Genomic DNA, 21,935 nt, shown 5'->3' on the forward strand with positions numbered 1-21,935 from the left:
TGACAAGAATATTAAACCAATATATGGAGGAAAGCATAGACCTAAAATTATAACAAAATGTTCTTCATCACAAGCGCATTTTAAAACTGTTATTACGCACCAGTGTTGGGCACAAATCTGGCCAAAAATACTCCAATTATTTGGAGTGTATCGTGTAAATGATAATTTGCAGGCTTTTCTTACGTTCTCATACTTTTCAACCTTTTCGACCTGATCTTTTTGCAGACAACAGCCAGAATATAGCTGATCTACTGTTGCACTGAAGTTCGAACGTAGAGTGCACGGTGATGCGTCATCCAGTGCCGTCCCGAATATTGCACGCTCGTTTGGAGACCACATGGTCACACCAAGCGCAAACGATCGTCTGTCCGCGCGAGGAATTGCCAAATGACGCGCGTAAAACACCCCTACGGCGCTGCCCTCTTCAGCTATAATCACTTGGAGCTCTTGAAAAGTGAAAGGACTTTTCCAAGCTCATTGCAGTATCTTTCCATATACATGCAAGCCCTATACTCGCTGTTGATACGGACAGTGCATTTCAATCCTGCGGAAGTTGATGAATCGTTATATCTCTCGTGTTACAGTCTCTAAAATTATTCACGGAGATCCCCATGGACACCGTTCTATCTTACTTTGACCATCTATAAGTTTGGCTGGCCTAGCCCCCGCCTGAAGGGTAGATCAAATCGCAGAGCCTTCGACTCGTGCGTTGAAAGCCGCGTGGGACCGCCTGCCCGTTGTCGCATTATCCGCTGCAATTTCACATACATCAACCCAAACCGCTACCGCCTACTCACCTCTGTTACAAAACTTCCCGCCTGTCTAAATCGTGGCTCAAGCATTCAGAGCCGCAATCTTGTGAAAAACAGTCGAACTGTACTCTCACAGCAGCGAAACGGCGTAAACTGCCTCAGAAAGGGGTCTATTTTACATTGGAGTGGATTTGTTGCTTTACATCCGGAACTTACACAACGGCCAGGTAAGCTACATATTTCCTTTATACTTTTTCCTATCGTAAGCGTAGACGATTATGTTGTACATACACTGTTGTTTGTTTTTCCTTTATTTCCAACATTCCATCACACCAGAGGACCATGCAAGGAGAATAGAAGGAGAAAGTGGTCAAGTTGTTTGCATCCTTGTGAGCACAAACGCATACAATTTTAACATCTTTTCACAGCCCCGTCTAAAGGTACCGGGGTCTCATCATGCCTGTTAATTGGAGTGCCGTGTTACTCCTTCACTTGGTGACTGCGACCTTCGTCCTTAGCACGGCCGGTGGGCTTCAGTCCCCAAGGGATCGGGATGGACCCAACCGGCCGAGACGGGGTTCTAACGGTGGATGCCGGATTCGGGAATATTTGGAGCACCAGGTGGAACTGCCAGGATGTCGACCCCAGGTCATACCCGTTAGGGGGTGCTTCGGTCAGTGTCAGACGTACGAGGTGAGATGCAAAAAATTTGTCACGTAATATTTTGACTTTGGAGACATTTGTGAAGGGAAAGAGAATGATAAAACCATTTCGGTCCAGTGTGGAGGTCATGAGGAGACGTAAAGGTATATCAAAAGGAAGCGAATTTTGTTTCACGACCTACTTTTTTAATGTCCCTTTGAGGGCCCTATAATTCAAAATTGCCTCGAAAACACTCGATATCAGTGGTTAGGTAAGGCGTCAGAATTCATTGTGCAAGTGAAAAAAATGTAGCAAAAAGAAACATGGACTTCTTGAGGCCATCCCTAAAATCGAAAAACAGTGAGGCAATTTGGTAAACTGCCAGGATACAATAGCAACCGGATTTATCGATTTATGTCAGAGTACATTAGAAATGGGAGAAAATTAATGTAAGTCTGGCATGGACCTCGTGTATCTACCTTCGCGCTGCCCTGAACCCGAACTTGTAGGCCCTATGTCCGATCAATTCCAGGTGCCGATGTTACTCCCACCGCACAAAGTGTCGCATCACAAGATGTGCTCGTACGAAGAGGTCGAGTGGCAGAACGTAGAGCTGGAGGGATGTGAGCCGGGCGTTAACCGGACCTACTCTTACTTCAACGCCCTGCGGTGCCGCTGTAGACGGTGTGACCCCACGGACACATACTGTGCTGGAATATGAAGTCTGCCAGACAAATCGGAAACAGTTCAGTGGTGGCATCTGTTGGACACATTTTTTCAGTAGGTATCTCTTCGGGGATGGCACAATATTGCAAGTCAAACTAAACGCATAGTGCTTGTGCAAGCTACGAGTTTCCAACCCCTTACTTATTTGATTACATACTAATTGAGATTCCATTAAAATGGAGATTGGAGATACAGATGTCATCACCCTCAGGATAAGGGGGATATTCTCTACTGTGTTTTTCCCGCGGTGTACAAGATTAAATCGTGATAAGCGTTGGAACACCGAACTTGGATCATTGAGGCGTAGTTTCCACAATGACGTAAAGAAACACAAAATAGTATTGCCTCAAGGGTCCCCGATGACACACAACTGACGCAAACGCAAGATTGTCGGCAAAGTTAGATTATGTTCAACTGGGCGGATCATTTGCAACTTGGGTGACTGCGTCGAGTTGTCAGTGTAGTCATGCATGCAGACGCGCTCCCTTGTGTACGATTTCCCACCACAAACAAAATGCACTGAACTGAAGTACCGTTTAAATGGTTCAGTCAAGAGAAATTTCGTACAAGAGTTTCGGAAGCCATTTTGTTTTCAGTATATGTCGAATGACGTCTCACGTCGTTTCTTCCACGATTTTATGCGTCTTGGCATCATTTTTGCGTGCTGTCGATGATTCTTTATTCGACTATATGGAAACTGGGCTGTATTTCATTAGAGAGCATTGGCAATACGGGCGATTCACAATAGTGCACCACCAAGAGTTCGCAACACGTTGGCCAATCATAACGCACGAAAGACAAATTTCGCGCATTGTGATTGGCCAACGCGTTGCAAACTCTTGGTGGCGTACTATTGTGAAACGGCTGTATTAGACATATGCGTCTGCAGAATGTCAGCATCGTAGCAAGTGGCTTTCGACAGAAACAATAAAATTGTGACACGGTATTTAATCTAAGAGAATACGACCTTTAGAGTATTTTGTTTGCGTTAGTTTTGTGAAAAGTGGACAGAGAAAACGAACAGAAAACAAACCATTTTAATTTCATTTGACATTAGTAAGTGGTGTGGAGGATGCCACTGAAGGCCGTTACATACCTGCCGTGATAGGGAGCAGAAACGCGAAAATGTGACGTCCTGTGATGAATTTGCAAAATATTTTCTTTTGTCAAATTCGCTTCGAATGAACAGAACGCTGCAAAACAGTTGCTCTTGCAATGATAAGCAGAATTGTATCAATACAGGAAAACCTGTAAAACCTGAGGTACAATCAAGGATAAATACATGCATAACTGAATGTCGTATGAAAAAGTCTCCTTCGCGCTCGCCAACTACGGAAACTTTTCATAATTTGAGATTAAGACTGAAGGTTATGTTTAATAGAAGAATGGGGCATGGTCTTCTGATACTGAATTTCGTAAACGTTATACATATAAATTAGCCAAAGTTCTGAAATAGGAAGTTGCAGTATCTCAATCAATATTGATTAATAATTAATTACGTGCGCGCTTGTCACGCACCCACGGAAGTGTTAATGTTCAGACAAATAGAATAAAAGAATAGGCCCACACATTAAAGCAGTCAGTATACAAGTTTCAAAACAACTTAAAAGCGTTTTTCAACTGTCGTGGAAGTAAGACGAGAACTTAAACGGTATTGATCGAAACTTGATGAGTTCTTCTGCTTCGAGAAAAAAAATACTTGAAATGACATTGATACATGATTACATAAAGAGTATACTCGTAATTGAGTGCTTTGTAGCGCTGCCCTAGTAACATATTAGGTTGCGTTGGATTACCTTACAAGGAACAACCCTGGCCTGGCATGTGTGCTGTGTCAAATGGTGGGGCTGAGTTTAAAGTCATGTAAATCGTGGAAGCAAGTCGAACATACCTTAAAACATACTGCTTAAAAAAGAAGGAAAAATAGAAAAAGAAGAAGAAGCAAGTTTTTATGTCAGTTTAACAGGCATACTAATGCTGGAGATGTATGTACAAATTGTACATGCATCTGCTTCGACCAAATGATGTCATCGTGGTTTATTTGTTATTCAGTGCATACCAGCAGTAACGATACGTTATCATGAAACTGGTGGCAAACCCATTCGGTTGCCTTAACGAGAGCGTCTTAATGGTCCGTAACCACTCACTGACTTATTCATTTGACCTTCCACGTTTCTCGTGGTATTGTCTTTCGTAAAGCCAGAGATCATCCCGTTCCGCAAGCACAGAGGACTCTAAGATGCAACAGTGAGGGGGATTTGGTGTTTGGTGGGCTTAGAAACGAGGTTGATCTATGTACACGGAGTGGCTTTGCCGGACTGATCCATCGTAATAAGCTAAGCTTAGCGCTCGTACATAAAAGTGACAAGTAGCACGAATGCATCTAATGCTGGGAGTCGGCGTACATTGCATTATGTATGAGTCTATGATTGTAAGGGGGATAAAAAGGGACACTAATAGTGTAGTTCAGCGAGTAGAATTTAGAAGACACTGCTCCAAAGACATAACACTCCTTGACAGGATGCACGTCCGCGTTTTCTTGTCTCTTCAACCAATAGGGTGTCGTGATTTGCCGAAAGTATATGCGTGCGTCAAGCTTAAAATGCTCATGTCCGTGTGGCACCAGTGCAGTTATGGCGCCTTTTCGGATGAGTGTATTTGAAAAAAGAACAGGGGCGGGACTTAACAAAGGTGAACATTTGATATGACAGTGATTGACAGTTCTTACACCTTTTTGGCGCGGCTTCCTTGCTTTTTACTCTGATGCTCCTTTCGCTGAGATGTGCGATGACAAACATCACAATCTGTTTTTTGTCTGCGTCGCCAATGTAACCGCTTTAAATAATCTATGAAGTTGTCTTGGTAAATGCACAGCTCACCTTGTCAGTAACCTTCGAGTTATTGTAATGGAGATTCTGGTGTAACAAAGGTGTTTACTTTATTCCATCGATGAGATGAAATTTTACACAAAGGAAATGCTCAGAGGGACCATTCAGTTTTCCTGGATTGGTCATAGTCAAGGTTAAGCGCAATATACTGCAAATGGTTGAGTGGTGGACCTCCCATTCAAAGTCAGAACTGATGATGGAGACCACGAGCAAGAACACATCCAGAGAGTATTCTGTTACACTGCTGACTTGTTGCGCTTGTCAGTCAAGAAATATATTTCGTCCATCCCTCACTAACTTCATTCTCAAAACGTCTGTAGACTGTTTATGGTTTCCTTTATAATTACATCCAAATTTTTGCCTCTCCCTTTTAAAAGTGAACGGTGTTCTGTTGCATTTTTCTGTTTCAAATCGAGCTTCAAAAACTCTGAACTTTGGATGAGATGTGGTATTGAGGGCGCTGTTCGGGTATGTTCGTGTACGAGGTCAGAGCCCGTTAGACCGTGGACACAGAAAAAGGTTTCAAAATACATAGGTCGACAACAGTGGGCGCAAGACCCTTTATCAGGAATGCACCTTTTTAAAAATCCTTGGGCAAACCGCTACCTTGTCCTGCTATTATTATTTTACTGCTCGACACAAGGAAACGCGACAAACCATGGCAAACTTGTCCTTCAAAAATATATACAATTTAGGGCACGGCTCGTGAGACGTCTTTTAAGTTTTTCCTTTTGCACTAAGACAGAACTTCACAGAAAGTGAAATTATGATAAATTCGAAAAAGCTGTTTCAGAACTTACCAAAAAAATCTGTTTTGATTATTCGAGTTTCTCTGAAAGACCGCCAAAAGCTTTTTTCAAAACGTCTAAAAAATCAAAAAAATAATCTTGTAACAAACATGAAGCTCAGAGTGTGAATGAAGATAACAGAGGTTGAGGATGTTATAACTTCAAAATAAAAATTATGGCTTATTTCGTGCCTGAGGTCTGAATTCTTTTTACTTCAGGACTGAAAAGCTGAATAGCCTATCAATACTTTTAATTTCAAAGAAGCTTATTTTATTTGAAAACATTTTTCTCTTTATTCATCTTCATATTGTGAACATCTTCTGGCCTGCAGTTGTTGGGCCAATATGCCATGTAAATGATTGCGAGAGGCATATGGACAACGATGGATACCTGTTCATAATTCAGGTTTCATGTAAGAACAAGCTCTAAAAAAGGAAAGAAAAACACAACTTTGCAAGTTTTAATTTTAAAGTATTAATTTTTTGTTCACTGTCGATGATTTACGGTAAGAAATGTCGAATTTGTATTAATCGTCCCGAAATTGCTCTATAAGCTTGTACCAACTGCTCAACAACTTCCGCCCACGTATTTAGAACAAAGAACTACTCAAACCTCCGTTCCAGGCAAAACTGCTCTGTTTATTTTGACGAAAGCAAAAGGGCTGTCTGACACACAAAGCTCCAGACACCAGGTGTCTAGACGGGGACTGCGCAGGCGCGAGGCGGGAAAGCCGCAAGCCGTTCGCATACCAGTGGGGGCAGCCAGCCAGCTGATGCGGGTCCGAGCTGGCGCCCTCACCGGCCGAACCCGCCGGCACCACAATATACAGGATTTTTGAAGGAAGGGAAAGAAACAAACCACACAACAATTTCCCTCTTTTATTATTTTTTTAATATTTTTTTATTTATTTGTTTTTTGGTTTGTTTGTCTGTTGGGTTGCTGAGGGTGTTGGGGTTGTTTGTTTGTTTGTTTGTTTTCTTGAAGGCGGTGTGATTTTTGGGCTCTCGTTTAACGTAAGTTTTATCACTGTACTAATGACCTTTTTGGTCCTTATTGGTTGTAGTTGTGTACGTATATTGTTGTAGACTTGATAGGTCTTATTGAAGGACTGTTACGGTATATCATCTTGTAATATTTTCACCTCTTTTTTTTTGGGCATAGTCCCGAACATTCGATACACGTTAGCTAGCGGGGCTGGCCGCCATGGCTAGTCGTGCTGCCGACCGTCCTGTTGTTCGGGATCACTCAGGTGATCAGGCGACTGGCTTCTCAAAGACCAATGTTGCATCTGAACCTTTCACTAACATAACTCGCGAGAATGGAATCGTTTTCAAAGCTGAAGACAATGTCTCTGTCCAGTGTTATGTTAATGCACTATCTGTCTCGGGTATGAACCCTGCTGAAATAGTTTCTGCCTCCCGTATATCAAATGGGCGTGTAGCAGTCTACCTCAAATCAAGGGAAGCGGTTGAGGAAGCTGTTGTGTATGGTTTGGAGTACAACGATTCGTTTATATCCATCACCCCCTTAGTAAAACCTACTGAGAGACTTGTACTGTCCAATGTATATCCAGAATTACCAAATGCAGTCATTGCACGAAATCTATCAAGCTTCTGCAAACCAGTTTGAGCCATCAAACCGATCCCCTTGGGAATTAAAGACAAAGAGTTATCTCATGTTATGTCTTTTAGACGTCAAGTGCATGCTATCATAGAAACCAATGTCACTATTCCCGATCACATGAACATATTTCACGCAGGGGTGAACTACAGAGTTTTCATCTCCAATGATTCTGTTAAATGTTTCAGCTGTGGAGAAAATGGCCGCATAAGTAAACATTGCAAAAAAACAACACAAGCTGAACCGTCTACATCTGACACAAACATGGCAGATTTTAACCCACTGAATCCCCCTCCCAAGTTTGTACACGGTAAAAAATCTGACCCGAAACATCCATCAAAACAGAGTCGACGAGACAGGTTGACTGACCAGAACAAGCCGTCTGCTTCAGATAAGCTAGCTGATACTGATGCGCAGCAACAATCAGCCACTGAACCTGATGCTCGATTTTTAACAGGTACACCTTTAAAACAACAGGAGACAGAAAAACAAAGTGATTCCACTGCAGACAAACATAACACCACTTTAAGTCCAGCTCCTTCAAAGCAAAATACACAACATCTAAAAACATCTAACAATACTACAGTGCCTTCCATCTGGGGTTCGCCTCCAGCTCCTTCTCGTGAAACCTCTCCTCTCTTTGCAGAGGTTGTTGCCAAAGGACACCGCAAAAAATCAAAGCCTAAAGAAGTTGTGTCCAATCCATTGGTGCAGCTGAAGTCTCCGTCTCCTCAGCGAAAACTGCGTAAGCTAAGTGATACACCCCAGATGGAAAGAGATGAAAGTGTCTCCCAAACTTCAACGGAGGAAAATATCTCCCAAATCCTGGACGAATCTCAGATGTCCACAGAATCACCACCGATACACCCATCTCAACTGGATTCAGAGAGCGACCATGAATCCGTCTCCTCTGTCGTAAGCGTCTTCGATCAAGAGGGAGATGGGCCAGGGGACCTAAACCTGACAAAAGGACCACTTCAAAACGAGGAGGTCGTCACCTTCCTTAAGTGCGTCAAGTCACGTCGAAAGCCGCTTGACGTTGCCAGAAAATTTACTCATGACATCCCCGGTCTAGTAAAACAGCTGAAGCCACTCCGCAACAGCCCTCTGTTCACGAAAAATATGCAACAGAGGATTCGAAAGCTTGTCAGAAACCTCGATCCCAGCGATCCCATCCATCTTTTTCCATGATGTTTCTACTTTTCTTTGTTTTGTATATGACTTTCACCCTAGTAACCCTCAATACAGGGGGATGTTCCACGCCCATCAAAAACAACTCTGTTCGTGCGTATCTAGACATAACCCTTGAAAATCCCGATGTTGTTCTGCTACAGGAAACGTATGATCTTAGGAACGAAGATTTGTGTTGGAAAACATGGCCGTATGATGTCTGTTGCGCTCCTGGAACCACCCGGGGATCTGGTGTAGCTACTCTCGTCAAGAAAAATAATAATTTTAACATAATAAAATCTTGTACGATCTGTGCTGGATATGTTCTTTTTCTCGAGCTTAGAATTTATTCAACCACCTATCATATTTACAATATCCTGATTCCTCAGGATGACGTTGCTGCAATGAACTGTCTTATCTCCTTGGAAGAGCATTGTTCTTCACACGACAATCCAGTTATCATTTTTGGCGGGGATTTTAATTGTACACATGACCCGCTTCTGGATCGCTTCTCGCAAAACATTGAAAGGAGACACAAAATTGCTTCCGCTGTAGAAAATATCATCAATACTTTTTCTATGTGTGATGTTTGGCGTAGAAATAATCCCAATTCATCTAAATTTACTTGGTTCAGATACAGCACTGGCAATTTGAGAAGCACCTCCAAAGCTAGACTTGATAGAATTTACTTCCCTGTTCACCTTTTGCCCTCTGTTGACTCCTGTAACATTCAACCTTGTTCCTTGTCGGATCATAGTGCTGTTGTTCTTAAAATAACACTTCCCGATGTAAGTAAGAAGGGTAGTGCCTACTGGCACTTCAATAATTCTTTGCTTCAAGATGAGACCTACAAAGGAATTTTTAAACAATTTTGGAAAAAGTGGCAAGCTACAAGATGCCAATTTTCCTCCATCAGTGTATGGTGGGACATGGGAAAGAATCATATTAAATCTATCACTCAAATGTATGGAGCTAAAATTGCCCGTGAAAAACGGGACAAGATTCATTCTCTTCACAAATCCATTGATGATTTACAGTGTTGTCCTGATCTTACCCCAGAGACTCAAAAAACTCTTCAGGAACAGCGGGATGCCCTGAATGAACACTTCAAGCATGACGCTAAAGGGGCTATCATTAGATCTCGCTTTAAGCTCACAACAGAAATTGACACTTGTTCTACATTCTTTTTTAATCTAGAAAAATCCAACTCTACCGCTAAAACTATTTCTAAAATTCGTCTCTCATCTGGAAGGACTACTGATGATCCAAATGAAATAAAATGTCACATTCGGAATTTCTACAAAGAATTGTACAGTGAGGCCGAAACTGAACCCAGTACTATGGATCACTTGTTTAAAAATTTACCTACGCTCAGTGAAAGTGACTCTGAGGATTGTGACAAACCAATAACAACAGATGAAATGGATATGGCGGTTAACCAGTTAAATTTAAATAAGTCCCCTGGCTTGGATGGCCTTACTTCTGAATTTTATCAAACTTTTTGGAATATCATTAAGGACGATCTCATGGCAGTACTCAATGAATCTGTTGCCAGCGGCCACCTTCCGGTTTCTTGTCGAAGGGGAGTTATAACCCTTCTTCCCAAAATTGGCGACTTGCTTGAGATTTCAAACTGGCGTCCTGTCTCTTTACTAAATACAGACTACAAAATTTTTGCAAAAATTATTTCAAACCGACTCAAAAATGTTATCGATAGCGTTGTTCACCCTGATCAAAGTTATACTGTTCCGGGTCGTTCAATTTATGATAATATCATCTTAATCAAGGATATTCTTATGTATGCTAATTCTCACTGTATTCCTCTTGCTGTTTTAAATCTTGATCAAAAAAAGGCATTTGATAATGTGGATCATTACTATTTATGTGCTGTTATGAAGACCATGGGTTTTGGAGAAAGATTTATCTCCTATGTCAAACTGCTATATAATGATGCTCAGAGTTTTACCAAGGTTTGTGGCTCCTTAACCGCACCTTTCCCTTTTAAAAAGGGAATTAGACAAGGATGTCCACTTTCAGGTTTGCTATATGCAATAGCTATAGAACCTCTCCTCCATGCTCTTCGATGTAATTTAAAACCTTTTGGCTTTATGATTCCTAATTCTGATTACACTGTTGTTACCTCGGCCTATGCCGATGATGTTTCTATATTTGTTACCAGTGATAAAACTTTTAATATTATTCAAGATATTTATCATTGTTATAGCCGTTGTTCTGCTGCTTGTTTGAATTTTACTAAATCTCAAGGCCTCTGGGTCGGTTCGTGGATAAATAGAACGGACAACCCCTTAAATTTTAAGTGGAATAATACTGGTTTAAAATTCCTTGGAGTTCACATGGGAAACTCCTTCCATTTTTTTCAACAAAACTGGCAAACCTGTCGAGAAAAATTGCAAAACGTTCTTGCTCGTTGGAAAGGATTGTGTAAACTGCTGTCCTTCAGAGGCAGAGCCCTGGTAGCCAATCAGTTAGCGGCTTCCAAACTTCTTCACGTTCTTGCAGTTTTATCCCCCCCTCCAGAAATTCTCAGTGAACTCCAAAGGAAACTGGTAGATTTTATTTGGTCTGATGGGCGACATTGGATAAAGGAAAATATTTTGTATCGTTCACCTGAAACAGGCGGTCTGGGCCTTACATGCCTCCAGTCACGAGTTTTTACGTATCGCTTCTCCTTTGTACAAAGATTTCTAAAAAAATCACCTCATCCTGTTTTCGCTTTCATGAGCTACTTTTTGCGTCAATATTGCAAGTTCGATTTTGATGCTCAAATCTTCTTAATAAATCTTGACGCTAAATTTTTTGTTCACCTCCCAACATTCTACTGTAATGTGTTACAAGCTTGGAAGATATCGAGAGCCCAAATTGTCATACCGCTCGATTCTCTTCATTTCATTTTGAATTTACCGTTAATTTCTACTCATGTAATTAAGTTTGCCGGTATAGATGACCATCTCCTTTGCCCTCGTCTCCGGATGTGTGGTGTTCGTACAGTTGGAGACCTACTGGACGTCTCTTCCGGAAAATGGAAAACAACGGAGGATATCCAAGCTGCAAACCCAGTGCGAAGGTCCTCAAACAGGCTTCTTCGCGCTGAACTCTCTGAAATGACAGATCTCCTCTTGCGTGTCTTCCCGCAGTTTTTCAACCGTTTTGGATACCGTCTCTCCACACGTAATCTTCAGAGCATCCCAGCCCTGAGAGAACTTCCCGTCGTTGTTCACTTCCCTCCAGACATCGATGCCACAGGCGCGTCTTCAAAGACTATTTATAAAACCCTCAACGCAGAACTCAACCAGCTGGAGTTTCCTCTTCAGACTTACTGGCATGAACAGAATGTAATCCCAGAGAACCGGAAAATCGAATGGCAAGCAATATATCGTCTGCCTTCCTCAAAGAAAGAGGGCGATGTCCAATTCCGCCTATTACATAACTTTCTGCCCAGTTTACCGGTCCTGCAACACATTAACCCAGACATATCTCCACTGTGCCCTTGGTGTGGACAAAGAGGAACAATCGTTCACTTGTTCATCATGTGTCGCGCCATCCAGCCAGCATTAAATCTTCTGAACTGTCTCTTGAGTCGTCTTTTCCCGAGTGTAGTTCAAGATTTCGACCTGTACTGGTGCCTCCTTCCGTACAAGAATGGACGTTCAAAGGAGATGGTTAATCTGGCAAATTACTTCATTATCAGTCTGAAAGCAACCATATACTTTCTCTACTCGCGCTCATCTACTGCTGACCCTCTTATTGTATGGAAACTTCGAATGAAGAGTAAAATTCTGATTAATTACCACTTTTTCTCTGCAAAACACAACGTTGGCCTATTTTTGAGCAAATGGGACCACAACAACACCTTGTTCACATTTGTGGACAATAAGCTTTTCTGGCTGATATGAAGACTGATCTTTTTTTTCATGGTTGTCATTGTCTATCCCTAATGAGAAGTCTCAGGGTTTTGGATGACTATAAGTGTGGTTCCAATCTTCATGTTATAATTAGCAAATTAATTCTTTTTATCTTTTTACTGAGAATCCTTTCTTTTTTCTGTTAAGTTTATTGTATGTCAGTATTTACTTATTCCACTTGAACCTTGTTTTATTTTAAGAATCGTTGTTTTGTAGATATTTTCTGTCATGAATTAAAGGTTCATTTGGAAAAGTGAAAAAAAAAGTGTTTGTTGGGGTGTTTGTTTGTTTGTTTGTTTGTTTGTTTGTTTGTTTGTTTGTTTGTTTGTTTGTTGGGGTGTTTGTTTGTTTGTTTGTTTGTTTGTTTGTTTGTTTGTTTGTTGGGGTGTTGGGGGTGTTTGTTTGTTTGTTTGTTTGTTGTGGCTGAAAGGGAATGGTAAACGTTGCTCCCACCCCCTGGATCCGCCCTTGATGTTAAGTCAGTTTTAGTGATGTTTCTATACCCTTAATCCCTCCCCAACTTATCGGGAACATAGAGTGACCTATACACTTCTAATCCTCCTGAGCAATAGCATTGTATTAAGATCCCTGTCTGTCATATTTTCATAATATCCTTACAGTATACGCTGCGTGATACTTGAATATCTTAAGCACAGCCCCGTCGCTGTTATGCCACCTGTATGCGACATAGCTGTAGTAATATGCAAATGTTATTATGTGACATGCAGCCATGTACATGCAGGTCAGAGGTCATGCAATAAATCCTCCATGCAGCCCATGTCCGCCAGCCTGATGTGCCACCGTGTCCACGTTATTTCTTATCATTCCGCCAACACAACAAGGGCGAGACACTCAAAGGATGTTTTTATGCCTTATCGTGTACAACAAAAATACAAAGGTCAGAAACTCAATTTGTTATCGACTTCAATTAAGCAGGTCTGAAAAGATCTTTCATGCTTGGAAAAAAATTGTACCAACCAAACCCTTCGCCAATCCTCAACTAAAGAAATCAATATTGGCCTTAGAATGCCGAGTTATCTATCCGGTTCCCATCACGGAAGACCTTTCCAACTGGAGTCCAGAATCATCAACATAAACCAGCCGCTTTTGATGAAAGACTTTCCCTGTCGCTATATTTTGCCATTATGTTGGATAAAACATTCGGCAACCAATAACCACAACTTCGAATGCAGTTAATGAAGAGTGGCTTCATTTTCGTCTCCTATTACGAGGCGTATGAGGACTTTAAGGGTTTGGAGAGTCAACCGTAAACGGACTGAAAGAAAAAAAACTTTATCATCCAAATTCTAATGTAAAAACATTTCGTAATTCCTGATCATAGAAACAGTTTATGAACCGAGAATGGAACCATACATTATTGTTTGTAACCCAGATTTTAAACGTTCCACCCATGGCCTATTCTTTTTTTAAGTACAATGAACCGCGGTCAAAAATTTTCAAAGCGAACTTTGTGACCCGAATTGAACTCACCTTTGAGGCTGTTGAAAAGAATAATCTAGCAAACATTCCCAGCAGCTGCATTGTGTTTGGCCAAATGGGTAAGGTTCAAGCATGTCGCTGTTTTAACAGTTTAACAATCGTCTTTTTCTTCATCAGGAATGCTTACCGCCTTAAAGGCACTAGGAAATAGAAATATTTTATAAATCTTACTAAAAACCCTTGAAATTGCATCTTTGGGTTTCAATTAACCTCATTTTAATTTTTTTTTCAATTTTAACCCATATTTTGATGCTTTTTTGGTTCTATGGTTTTTTGTGGGTTTTCTTTCTGTCACGCTTGCACAGTGCTATTTTTCCACTTTGACCCTTGATCTTTTCACATACTTGTTCTATCGATCCGCCTTGCCTGACACTCATTTAGCCTAGGAGATAATGTACTCGATTCTCCAGTTAAACCGTACTCCTCTTGAAAGAAGCAACATCCTTTCTTTTTTTAAAGAATGACAATGACATGTATGGGAAATAATAACTATATTCTGTTAAATAAATTAGTAAATTAACAAAATAGACTTTTATTAGGGTAGATTGTATTTCCAAGTTGATAACTTAGTAACCTTATTAGTTAACTGGCGACGGACAATGCGCGACAGACGACTTACGACGGACGACTGGCGACAGACAACGGCAGATATGGAATTCTATAGAATGCCCAAACTGACAAACCCCGCTTTGGTAAAGTTGAAGACATTAGTGGAACAAGAGAAAGATAAGGCCGTTAGCCAGGTACCTGAGATCCATATTTTATTAAAGGGCCCACGCAACGATTTGTTTTCTTAGATACATGCAACTCTTTAATATGCAACTTTCTACTCCATGTACCTCAATGCAAAAAAAGTCTTTAATACAAATAACCGAAGAGAGATTTTAAAGTGCATTTTAGCCCAATGCATAATGGCTCTGCTAAAAGTGCACCCTTAAGGTCAGGTCCGTGACACTGGAACGCATCAGCACAGCATTTCAATTATTGATGCTTATAACACACGCCTGTTTAGCTGTTAATATAATAGCTTTCAATCAAATCATGTGTGCAGTCCTGCAGCAACATTTTTATAGGGTGCACCTTTAATGTCACGTGACACTTGAAGGCCTCAACAGAAACGTTAACGTTATTTTACTTTCATACCTCTGGCTACAGACTTGCTTTCAATCTGATCGGAGATGTAGTTCTGCAGAAAAATTGCCTCTGAGGATTGCACCGTACAAGCAAATAAATCGTGGCCGATGGTGACATCTTCGTCACACTACCTTAATATCATCTATAACATTTGCTTACCTGAGAGCTTGGATCGAAAGTGGACATACAGATGCATGAAGCGATATGGTGGCATAAAAAAGATAAATGAAAAAGAAATGATAGAGGGCATTATGATGTTATCATTTGTCAACACTTTTGGACTTCTAGTAGGGGGGCCTACTTATCCAAAAAAACTGGGTGATGATTGATTGTTGTCTAATTTGTGAAAAAATTACATTTTTGATTACGTCATCATGATGTCCCCGAATTTTCCAAAAATGTACATATACATGAAAATGTCTTACTGAAAGAATTTTGAAAATAGATTATATTTTTTGTTCTGGAAATAAATTAATAAGAATGATCATTAAAAAATGTTTAAAAGTGATTACGTCATTGAGATATCACATGTATATGGAAACATCAGCATTAGGACTGATGTTAGTGCCAAGTTTCATGTCGGTGCGTTGTCTTTAAGGATAGCCACCTTCAGTTTTGTACTGCAGAACTATACCAACGAACAAGAAATTGTACAAGACCATCAAGTAATGCAGGCTACCAGTGTCCAATCACCTACTATATAGTGCCGCATTTGCAGCCAGTCACAAACAAGAGGGGATCAAGCAAGGTATTATTTTGATGAAGTCACAGAGTTTTGAAAAAAGAACCTTTTTTGGCGCAAAATCACATTTATGAGCTTTGTAGTACATGTAATAACATCGAAACTACGATTGAAAACCCTTCCGCAAACGGTATTTTGGTGTTAAGCATGAAACGCTACATTGCAGGGATTTCAACTTGGTTTCTGGCATAGTTTCCTTTTTTCAAATCAATTACAGTACTAGGATATTTTTATTAAACGGTAACTGCATAAACTACTGCACACGCTCTTTCTACAATCCACTTTCCTTGGCCAATGAAATGTGGGGAGTTGCCCGTATATTTATCATGTATAATCTACATGCACATGGTATACGCCTTTAAGATCCTTTCAATGTTTACGTTGTTGCATAGCAACTGAGAGGGTCCCCTCACCCTTCACGTTGACGTGGCCTTGCGCCTCTATTGGAATTAGCTCCATTTAATTTCTATCATGATAACATAAGATTTAGCCGGAATACCTTCCACCGACTTCATTATCTGTTTTAAAACGCTTGTATTCATTTTTATTGTAATACGGGCATTGTCAACATTTTTACTATTTATACCGCGCTTGGATATGCCGGTCTGCCCAGTGTGCGTTACCGACCCTTCGACCACGTCTAGTCCTTTTTCTTTCCGTGGCCATCTCGGTGGAGACAGCGCAACATTTCGGGACCATTTCGGACAGTTTTCAGCCTGTTCCCTTGGAGTTGCTGGGCCCTGCAGACCACTGTAGGTCTCGCAACCCGTGGTGTCTGGGTGAGTCGGGGTTTGGGGGGTATTTGGCATATCCTAGCGCCGGTATTTTGTAGTTTCATCCATTATACGTTGCCATTTATGGTCACTTATAAACGTTCAACATGTACATCGTCTTCGCGCTGTACCGTCACGTGGTCAGTGCATTTGCATAAAGCCCCAAAGCCACCGTGAATAGAAATTTGGGTTGTGCTGTTAGCTTAAATAGCATATTCGCTTCCATGTATTATGTGTGCTATGTATAAGCAGTACGCACTCATGCCATTGCGGTACACCATTGCAATTGATGTCATTGTTGTTTAATTATTGTCCATGAATCAACTAAAGCACTTATGTAATTAATTAGGGTTCGTGCTTTTGTATTAATTTATAGGGTTTTCTTTCCATTGACGAATAAATTGGAGGTGATTATTTGATGACCTGTGTTACAAGCTGATCCAATCCATCCCTTACCGGGAGACCAGTCTCCCCCCTCCGGATCGTCAGGGTCCGCCCCCAGCGGGCGCGCAAGCGCTGCCGCTACAAGTTCTTGGCGTCGTAGACAGGATTGGATGAATGTGGAGCTTGATGTTACTGTACCCCAGATACCGTCGTGTGATGAGGGACGAGACTGCTTTTTGTTAAGACACGCTGTGGTTATAGTTTGTTATTATTATTGTGTAATAACACCTTTTTGCTTAAATGCACTTTCTACTGTAAAGGTAATCACATGTGAGTGCCTGCCTTTTTTAAGCCTATGCGTGTTCTTAAGGCAATTTCCTGATTTAAATGTCATTTTTCTTACATGTTACATGTTTATTGGAGTACTTGTATATCTCATTTTTCTTGTAACTGCCCGGGGTGCCCAGCAGTTTGTCAGCACATGTATTTTGATACCATAGTGCTTGTATTAGTACGTAGCTCTGTTGGTGATTGCATTTTAAGAGGTTTTCCCTCTCTTATTATTTTTGGTGGCCCGTACGTGGTTTGTTTGTCACTCTGACGTTTTGACTTTAGTTGACTTCAGACTAGAACCATGGCGACACCTGAGGGTTTGGCTGATGTAATAACAAGGTCGAACCAGGCATTGGCAGAAACTCTGGCCAATGCTTTTAAAGGGCTCAAATACCAGAGGGCCTTGACGGTTAAGCTCTCGAAATTTAACGGGCGCCCAAGGAAATCTGGGGACCCGACCCTGACTGAGTGGCTTGACGATCTTGAAACTTATTCCCGTCAATTGGGCTTGTCTGAGGACGAGAAGTTGTCGGTAGCAATAGATCATCTCGGTGGTGACGCAAAAGAAGAAGTTCGCTGCTGTCCAAAGACCGAGAAAGACCAGTTTAGCAAACTTCGGGCTCTTCTTAGGTCTAGATTTGGCACCAAGGAGACAGTGCAGTCACTGAACTGCACATTTTACTCCCGAAATCAACTAGAGGGAGAGAGCCTGGAGGACTATAGTAGGGTACTCATGCGACTATATGACCGCATGGAAGCGGCTTCCACAGACCAAAGTGAGAAAGAGGCACTGGGTAAACTCAAACAAAGTGCTCTTAAGGAACAACTCACGCGTGGTGCGCGTGATGTGTTAACGAAGCGCGAGCTTCGTCGACTTATACATGAGAACCCTGAACTCCCTTTCTACAAGTTTAGGGAGCTTGCTTTGAACATCTTGCGCGATGTTGATGGTGAACCAGCAAGAACATGCCCACCGACATGTTCTGTGCCTGACATGAATGGTGCGGCTCCGCATGTGGATGCCGTGACCTCTTCGTCGAAGACTGCGCGTATAGGGGGCGATCACGAGTTACTTACTGCATTGATCGAGGGCCAGAAGCATCTGCGCGAAGCAGTGGAGCGCCTCACGCAACAGCAAGCGGAAACCTTAAAGCAGATACAGAAGTTGACAAACACAATTGCTTGTCAGAGTACTGCTGACCAAGCAAACCAGAAACAAATTCCGAAGAATCGGAAAACCCCAGTGCAGTGTACTTATTGTAAGAAGAGCGGGCATTCAGTTGAAAAGTGCTTCAAGAAAGAGTACGACTTGAAGGCTAGCGCAGAGAAAGAGCAAACTGGTAGCCAGGCAAAAGCATCTGACAGACGTGTTCAGGAAAACATGTCGCCTCCGTCGTAGAGGGCGAGACGTCGGAGGAAAGTGTTAATGAAGAGCCCACATTCAGTCCCATTACTTCTGATACAAGTAGGGGTTGTGTAGAAGCTGACAGGCGTAAGCTTTTTGCCAGCAGTCCTACTGCTGTGATTTTGATCAATGGAGTTCCGGCGAGGTGTATTTTGGACACTGGAGCCGAGACTTCGATGATATCATCACAGTTCTACCATGGCCATTTGGCTAAGGTAGTTGGGGGGTTGGATGATGTGGGTGGGTTCTTCAAATTGATGGGTGCGAATCACCTCGAAATACCACTTGAGGGTTACTTGGAGACACAAGTTGAGATTTTAGGCCAGAGGTTCTGTGCCAGTTTTGTAGTCTCTAGTAGTAAACTCTGTCCCGATCCTGGGGACAAGAGTAGTAAATACCCAGTTTTGCTGGGGTGTAACATTCTTAGGAAGGTTGCATCCAATGCAAAGTTTCTGGAGGTCTGTCGGCCAAACTCGGACTGGGATTTGGCCATTCGTTGGTTCCGATCCATGACGTCTGCTGGTGCAGATGGAGGGGTAAGGGAACCTGTGACCACCATTTTTGATGTCTTGACACGTGGTGAAGAGACAATCCAACCACGGACCGTGAGAGAAATTCACTGTGTACTAGGTGGGTCTGTAGTCGACCCGCAAGGTGGACTTATGTTAGTCCAACCTTACCCAATTAGTTCATCATTGGATGAAATTCATTGTGGAGTACGTGATCTAGAGGGTGCGTGCCACATTGTTGAGGGTCTGCAGCAGGTGGATGGACCTCATTTGTCGTTGTTGGTCGCGAATACAAGCCCCAATCCATTGGTAGTTCCACCTTCCACTAAAATAGGTACTGTGAGTGATGCTTGTTTGACAGAGCAGGTTGTGGTTGATTTTGTTGATAACTGCTTCCATGTGTCCGTGCACAATGTTGTGGCAGGTGTGCCAGACGTGACGGATGTTGATGCTGAAAGTTCTGGGCCGGTGGGTTCGGAATCCCCTGGGCATGGTGGTGTGCAGGGTTCTTGTGATCAGCAAGGGGAGTTGTTTGTGTTCCATGATGGTACAGAATTCTTGTTGCCTCCTGGTATTAGTCTTAGGAGTCTAAATGCCACAGATGCACTGTCAGCGGCCGAGTTGACTCGGAAGCACCAGAATGTTTTCTCGAAGGGTCAATTTGATCTCGGCTACTGTGATTTGATCCCGCATGAGATTCACCTTTCAGATGAAAGGCTGATTAACTTGCCTTACCGCCGAGTAATACCAATTCAGATATCAGAGGTGAAGAAATTGTTGCAGGATCTGCTTGACCGTAAGATAATCCGGCGATCAGCATGTCCGTATGCTAGCCCAATAGTGCTGGTTAGGAAAAGAGATGGACAGTTGCGACTGTGCGTCGACTATAGGTGTCTTAATGCTAAAACGCATAGAGACGCTTTTCCGCTACCTAGGATCGATGAGACCCTAGAATCACTCGGAGGGGCCAAGCTGTTCTCTTCTCTCGACCTAGCGCATGGCTACTTTCAAGTAGCCATGCATCCTGACTCGGTAGCCAAGACTGCGTTTAGAGTGCCTTGGGGGTTGTACGAATTCCTTCGTCTTCCCCAGGGGCTCTGCAACAGTCCAAGTACTTTTCAAAGGATCATGGAGCTGATCTTTGGCGACATGAACCTTTCAGAATGTGTATTGTACTTGGATGATTTGCTCGTCTTCTCGGATACTTTCGAGGAACATTTAAGGAGGTTGGACAAAGTGTTCAGTTGGCTTGAGACCCATGGCCTGAAGTTAAAAGGCACTAAATGTCAGTTGTTCCGCACATCCGTTACCCACCTTGGTCACATTGTCAGTGACCAGGGTATTGCTGTAGATCCTACCAAGATCGAGAGAGTCAGAGACTGGCCGACTCCAACTAACCTTGATCAGCTTCGTTCATTTCTGGGACTAGCGTCCTACTATAGGCGCTATGTGCAGGGGTTTGCAAAAATTGCAGCACCCCTGCATGCACTGAGTGGCAAGGCCCCAGAAAAAGTAGGGAACTCTAGGGGGACCCTGCCTTGGTCAGAGGAAGCTGATGAAGCCTTTCAGACCTTGAAGAGCGCGCTTTGCAGTACACCAGTTTTGGCCTACCCTCAGTTTGACAGGGACTTTGTGCTTGAAGTTGACGCGTCCCTTAAGGGACTCGGGGCATGTCTATCCCAACGCGACGATTCGGGTTGTCTTCACCCCGTAGCATATGCCAGCAGAGGGCTCAGGGGAGCGGAAAGAAATTATTCCGACCTCTCTAGCTTTAAGCTAGAGCTTCTTGCCCTAAAGTGGGCTGTGTCAGAGAAATTCAGAGAGTATCTTTGGGGTAGGCATACACTGGTTTTGACTGATAACAGTCCTGTTGCCCACTTGCAGACAGCCAAACTAGGTGCAACTGAGCAGCGTTGGGCTGCTCAGTTGGCCCCGTTCGACTTAGAGATAAGATATCGATCAGGTCGAAGTAATAAATGTGCTGATGCACTCAGTCGGAACCCCCCTGAGGTGACTGATGTTGGGGCGGCGCGTGTGTTTCAAACTTCAGCGGAAAGTACCTCTATCCCCGTAGAGCTGAGGCCTGCCTCAGCAGGCCATTCCGATTGTGCAGGAGGTGTGAGCGCATCTGATGATGACGCTCCCTTGGTGACACCTTCGGTGTTCCCATCATATTCCCACTCTGACTTGGCGACAATGCAGAAACAAGATGAGGCCCTTGGAGTTGTGTGGGGTCTTTGGAATCGCCGCTGGGACCCTGGGCAAGAAGCTGTTCCCCAGCCCAAAGAAACGACTGGACCGCGACGTTCTGAACGTCTGAGGCAGAAATGCCAATCCAGCACCCTGCCTAGTGGAGTCACCTAAATTAGTTCCTGTAGTTTCATTGCAAAGCCTTCTAGCAAGCTGAGAGGAGGGGTCGCCTGTGTGTAGCAGGACAGTGGCATTTTGCCACCTCCTTATTCATGCTTGTCAGCTTGGTCGAGCTGTAGTGGGCTTGTGCTGTTTCGATCATGTACATTATGTAATTTGATCTAGGTGGTGCACATTGTATGCCCAAAGTACATGTAATTTGCCTGTACGTATATTTTTGCATTCAGTTTGTTATACATGTAATATATTGGTACATGTAGTTTAGAGTTAGACTAA

At 42.6% G+C, this 21,935-nt stretch overlaps 1 protein-coding gene and 1 long non-coding RNA gene across 2 annotated transcripts; both read left to right on the forward strand.

Moving 5' to 3' along the window:
• The first annotated feature begins 467 nt into the window (after positions 1-467).
• Positions 468-3,081, forward strand: LOC110977641 (glycoprotein hormone beta-5-like). The gene is made up of 3 exons (XM_022231932.2): positions 468-979; positions 1,181-1,445; positions 1,927-3,081. The coding sequence occupies exons 2-3, from the start codon at positions 1,209-1,211 to the stop codon at positions 2,113-2,115; spliced, it is 426 nt and encodes a 141-aa protein (XP_022087624.2). The 5' UTR covers positions 468-979; positions 1,181-1,208; the 3' UTR covers positions 2,116-3,081.
• A 13,110-nt stretch (positions 3,082-16,191) lies between these two features.
• Positions 16,192-17,366, forward strand: LOC110990140 (uncharacterized). The gene is made up of 2 exons (XR_002599769.2): positions 16,192-16,664; positions 17,035-17,366. It is a non-coding gene; the product is annotated as an uncharacterized LOC110990140 (long non-coding RNA).
• The last annotated feature ends 4,569 nt before the right edge of the window (positions 17,367-21,935 follow it).

Source organism: Acanthaster planci, linkage group LG01, assembly GCF_054643075.1.
Source record: "Acanthaster planci isolate LZ-2023a linkage group LG01, COTS_SCS, whole genome shotgun sequence".
Classification (NCBI taxonomy): domain Eukaryota; kingdom Metazoa; phylum Echinodermata; class Asteroidea; order Valvatida; family Acanthasteridae; genus Acanthaster; species Acanthaster planci.

Coding starts and splice junctions, on each gene's coding strand:
- LOC110977641 (XM_022231932.2), top strand. CDS start 1,209: ATGCCTGTTAATTGGAGTGCCGTGTTACTCCTTCACTTGGTGACTGCG. Junction 1,446..1,926: donor GTCAGTGTCAGACGTACGAG/GTGAGATGCAAA, acceptor GATCAATTCCAG/GTGCCGATGTTACTCCCACC.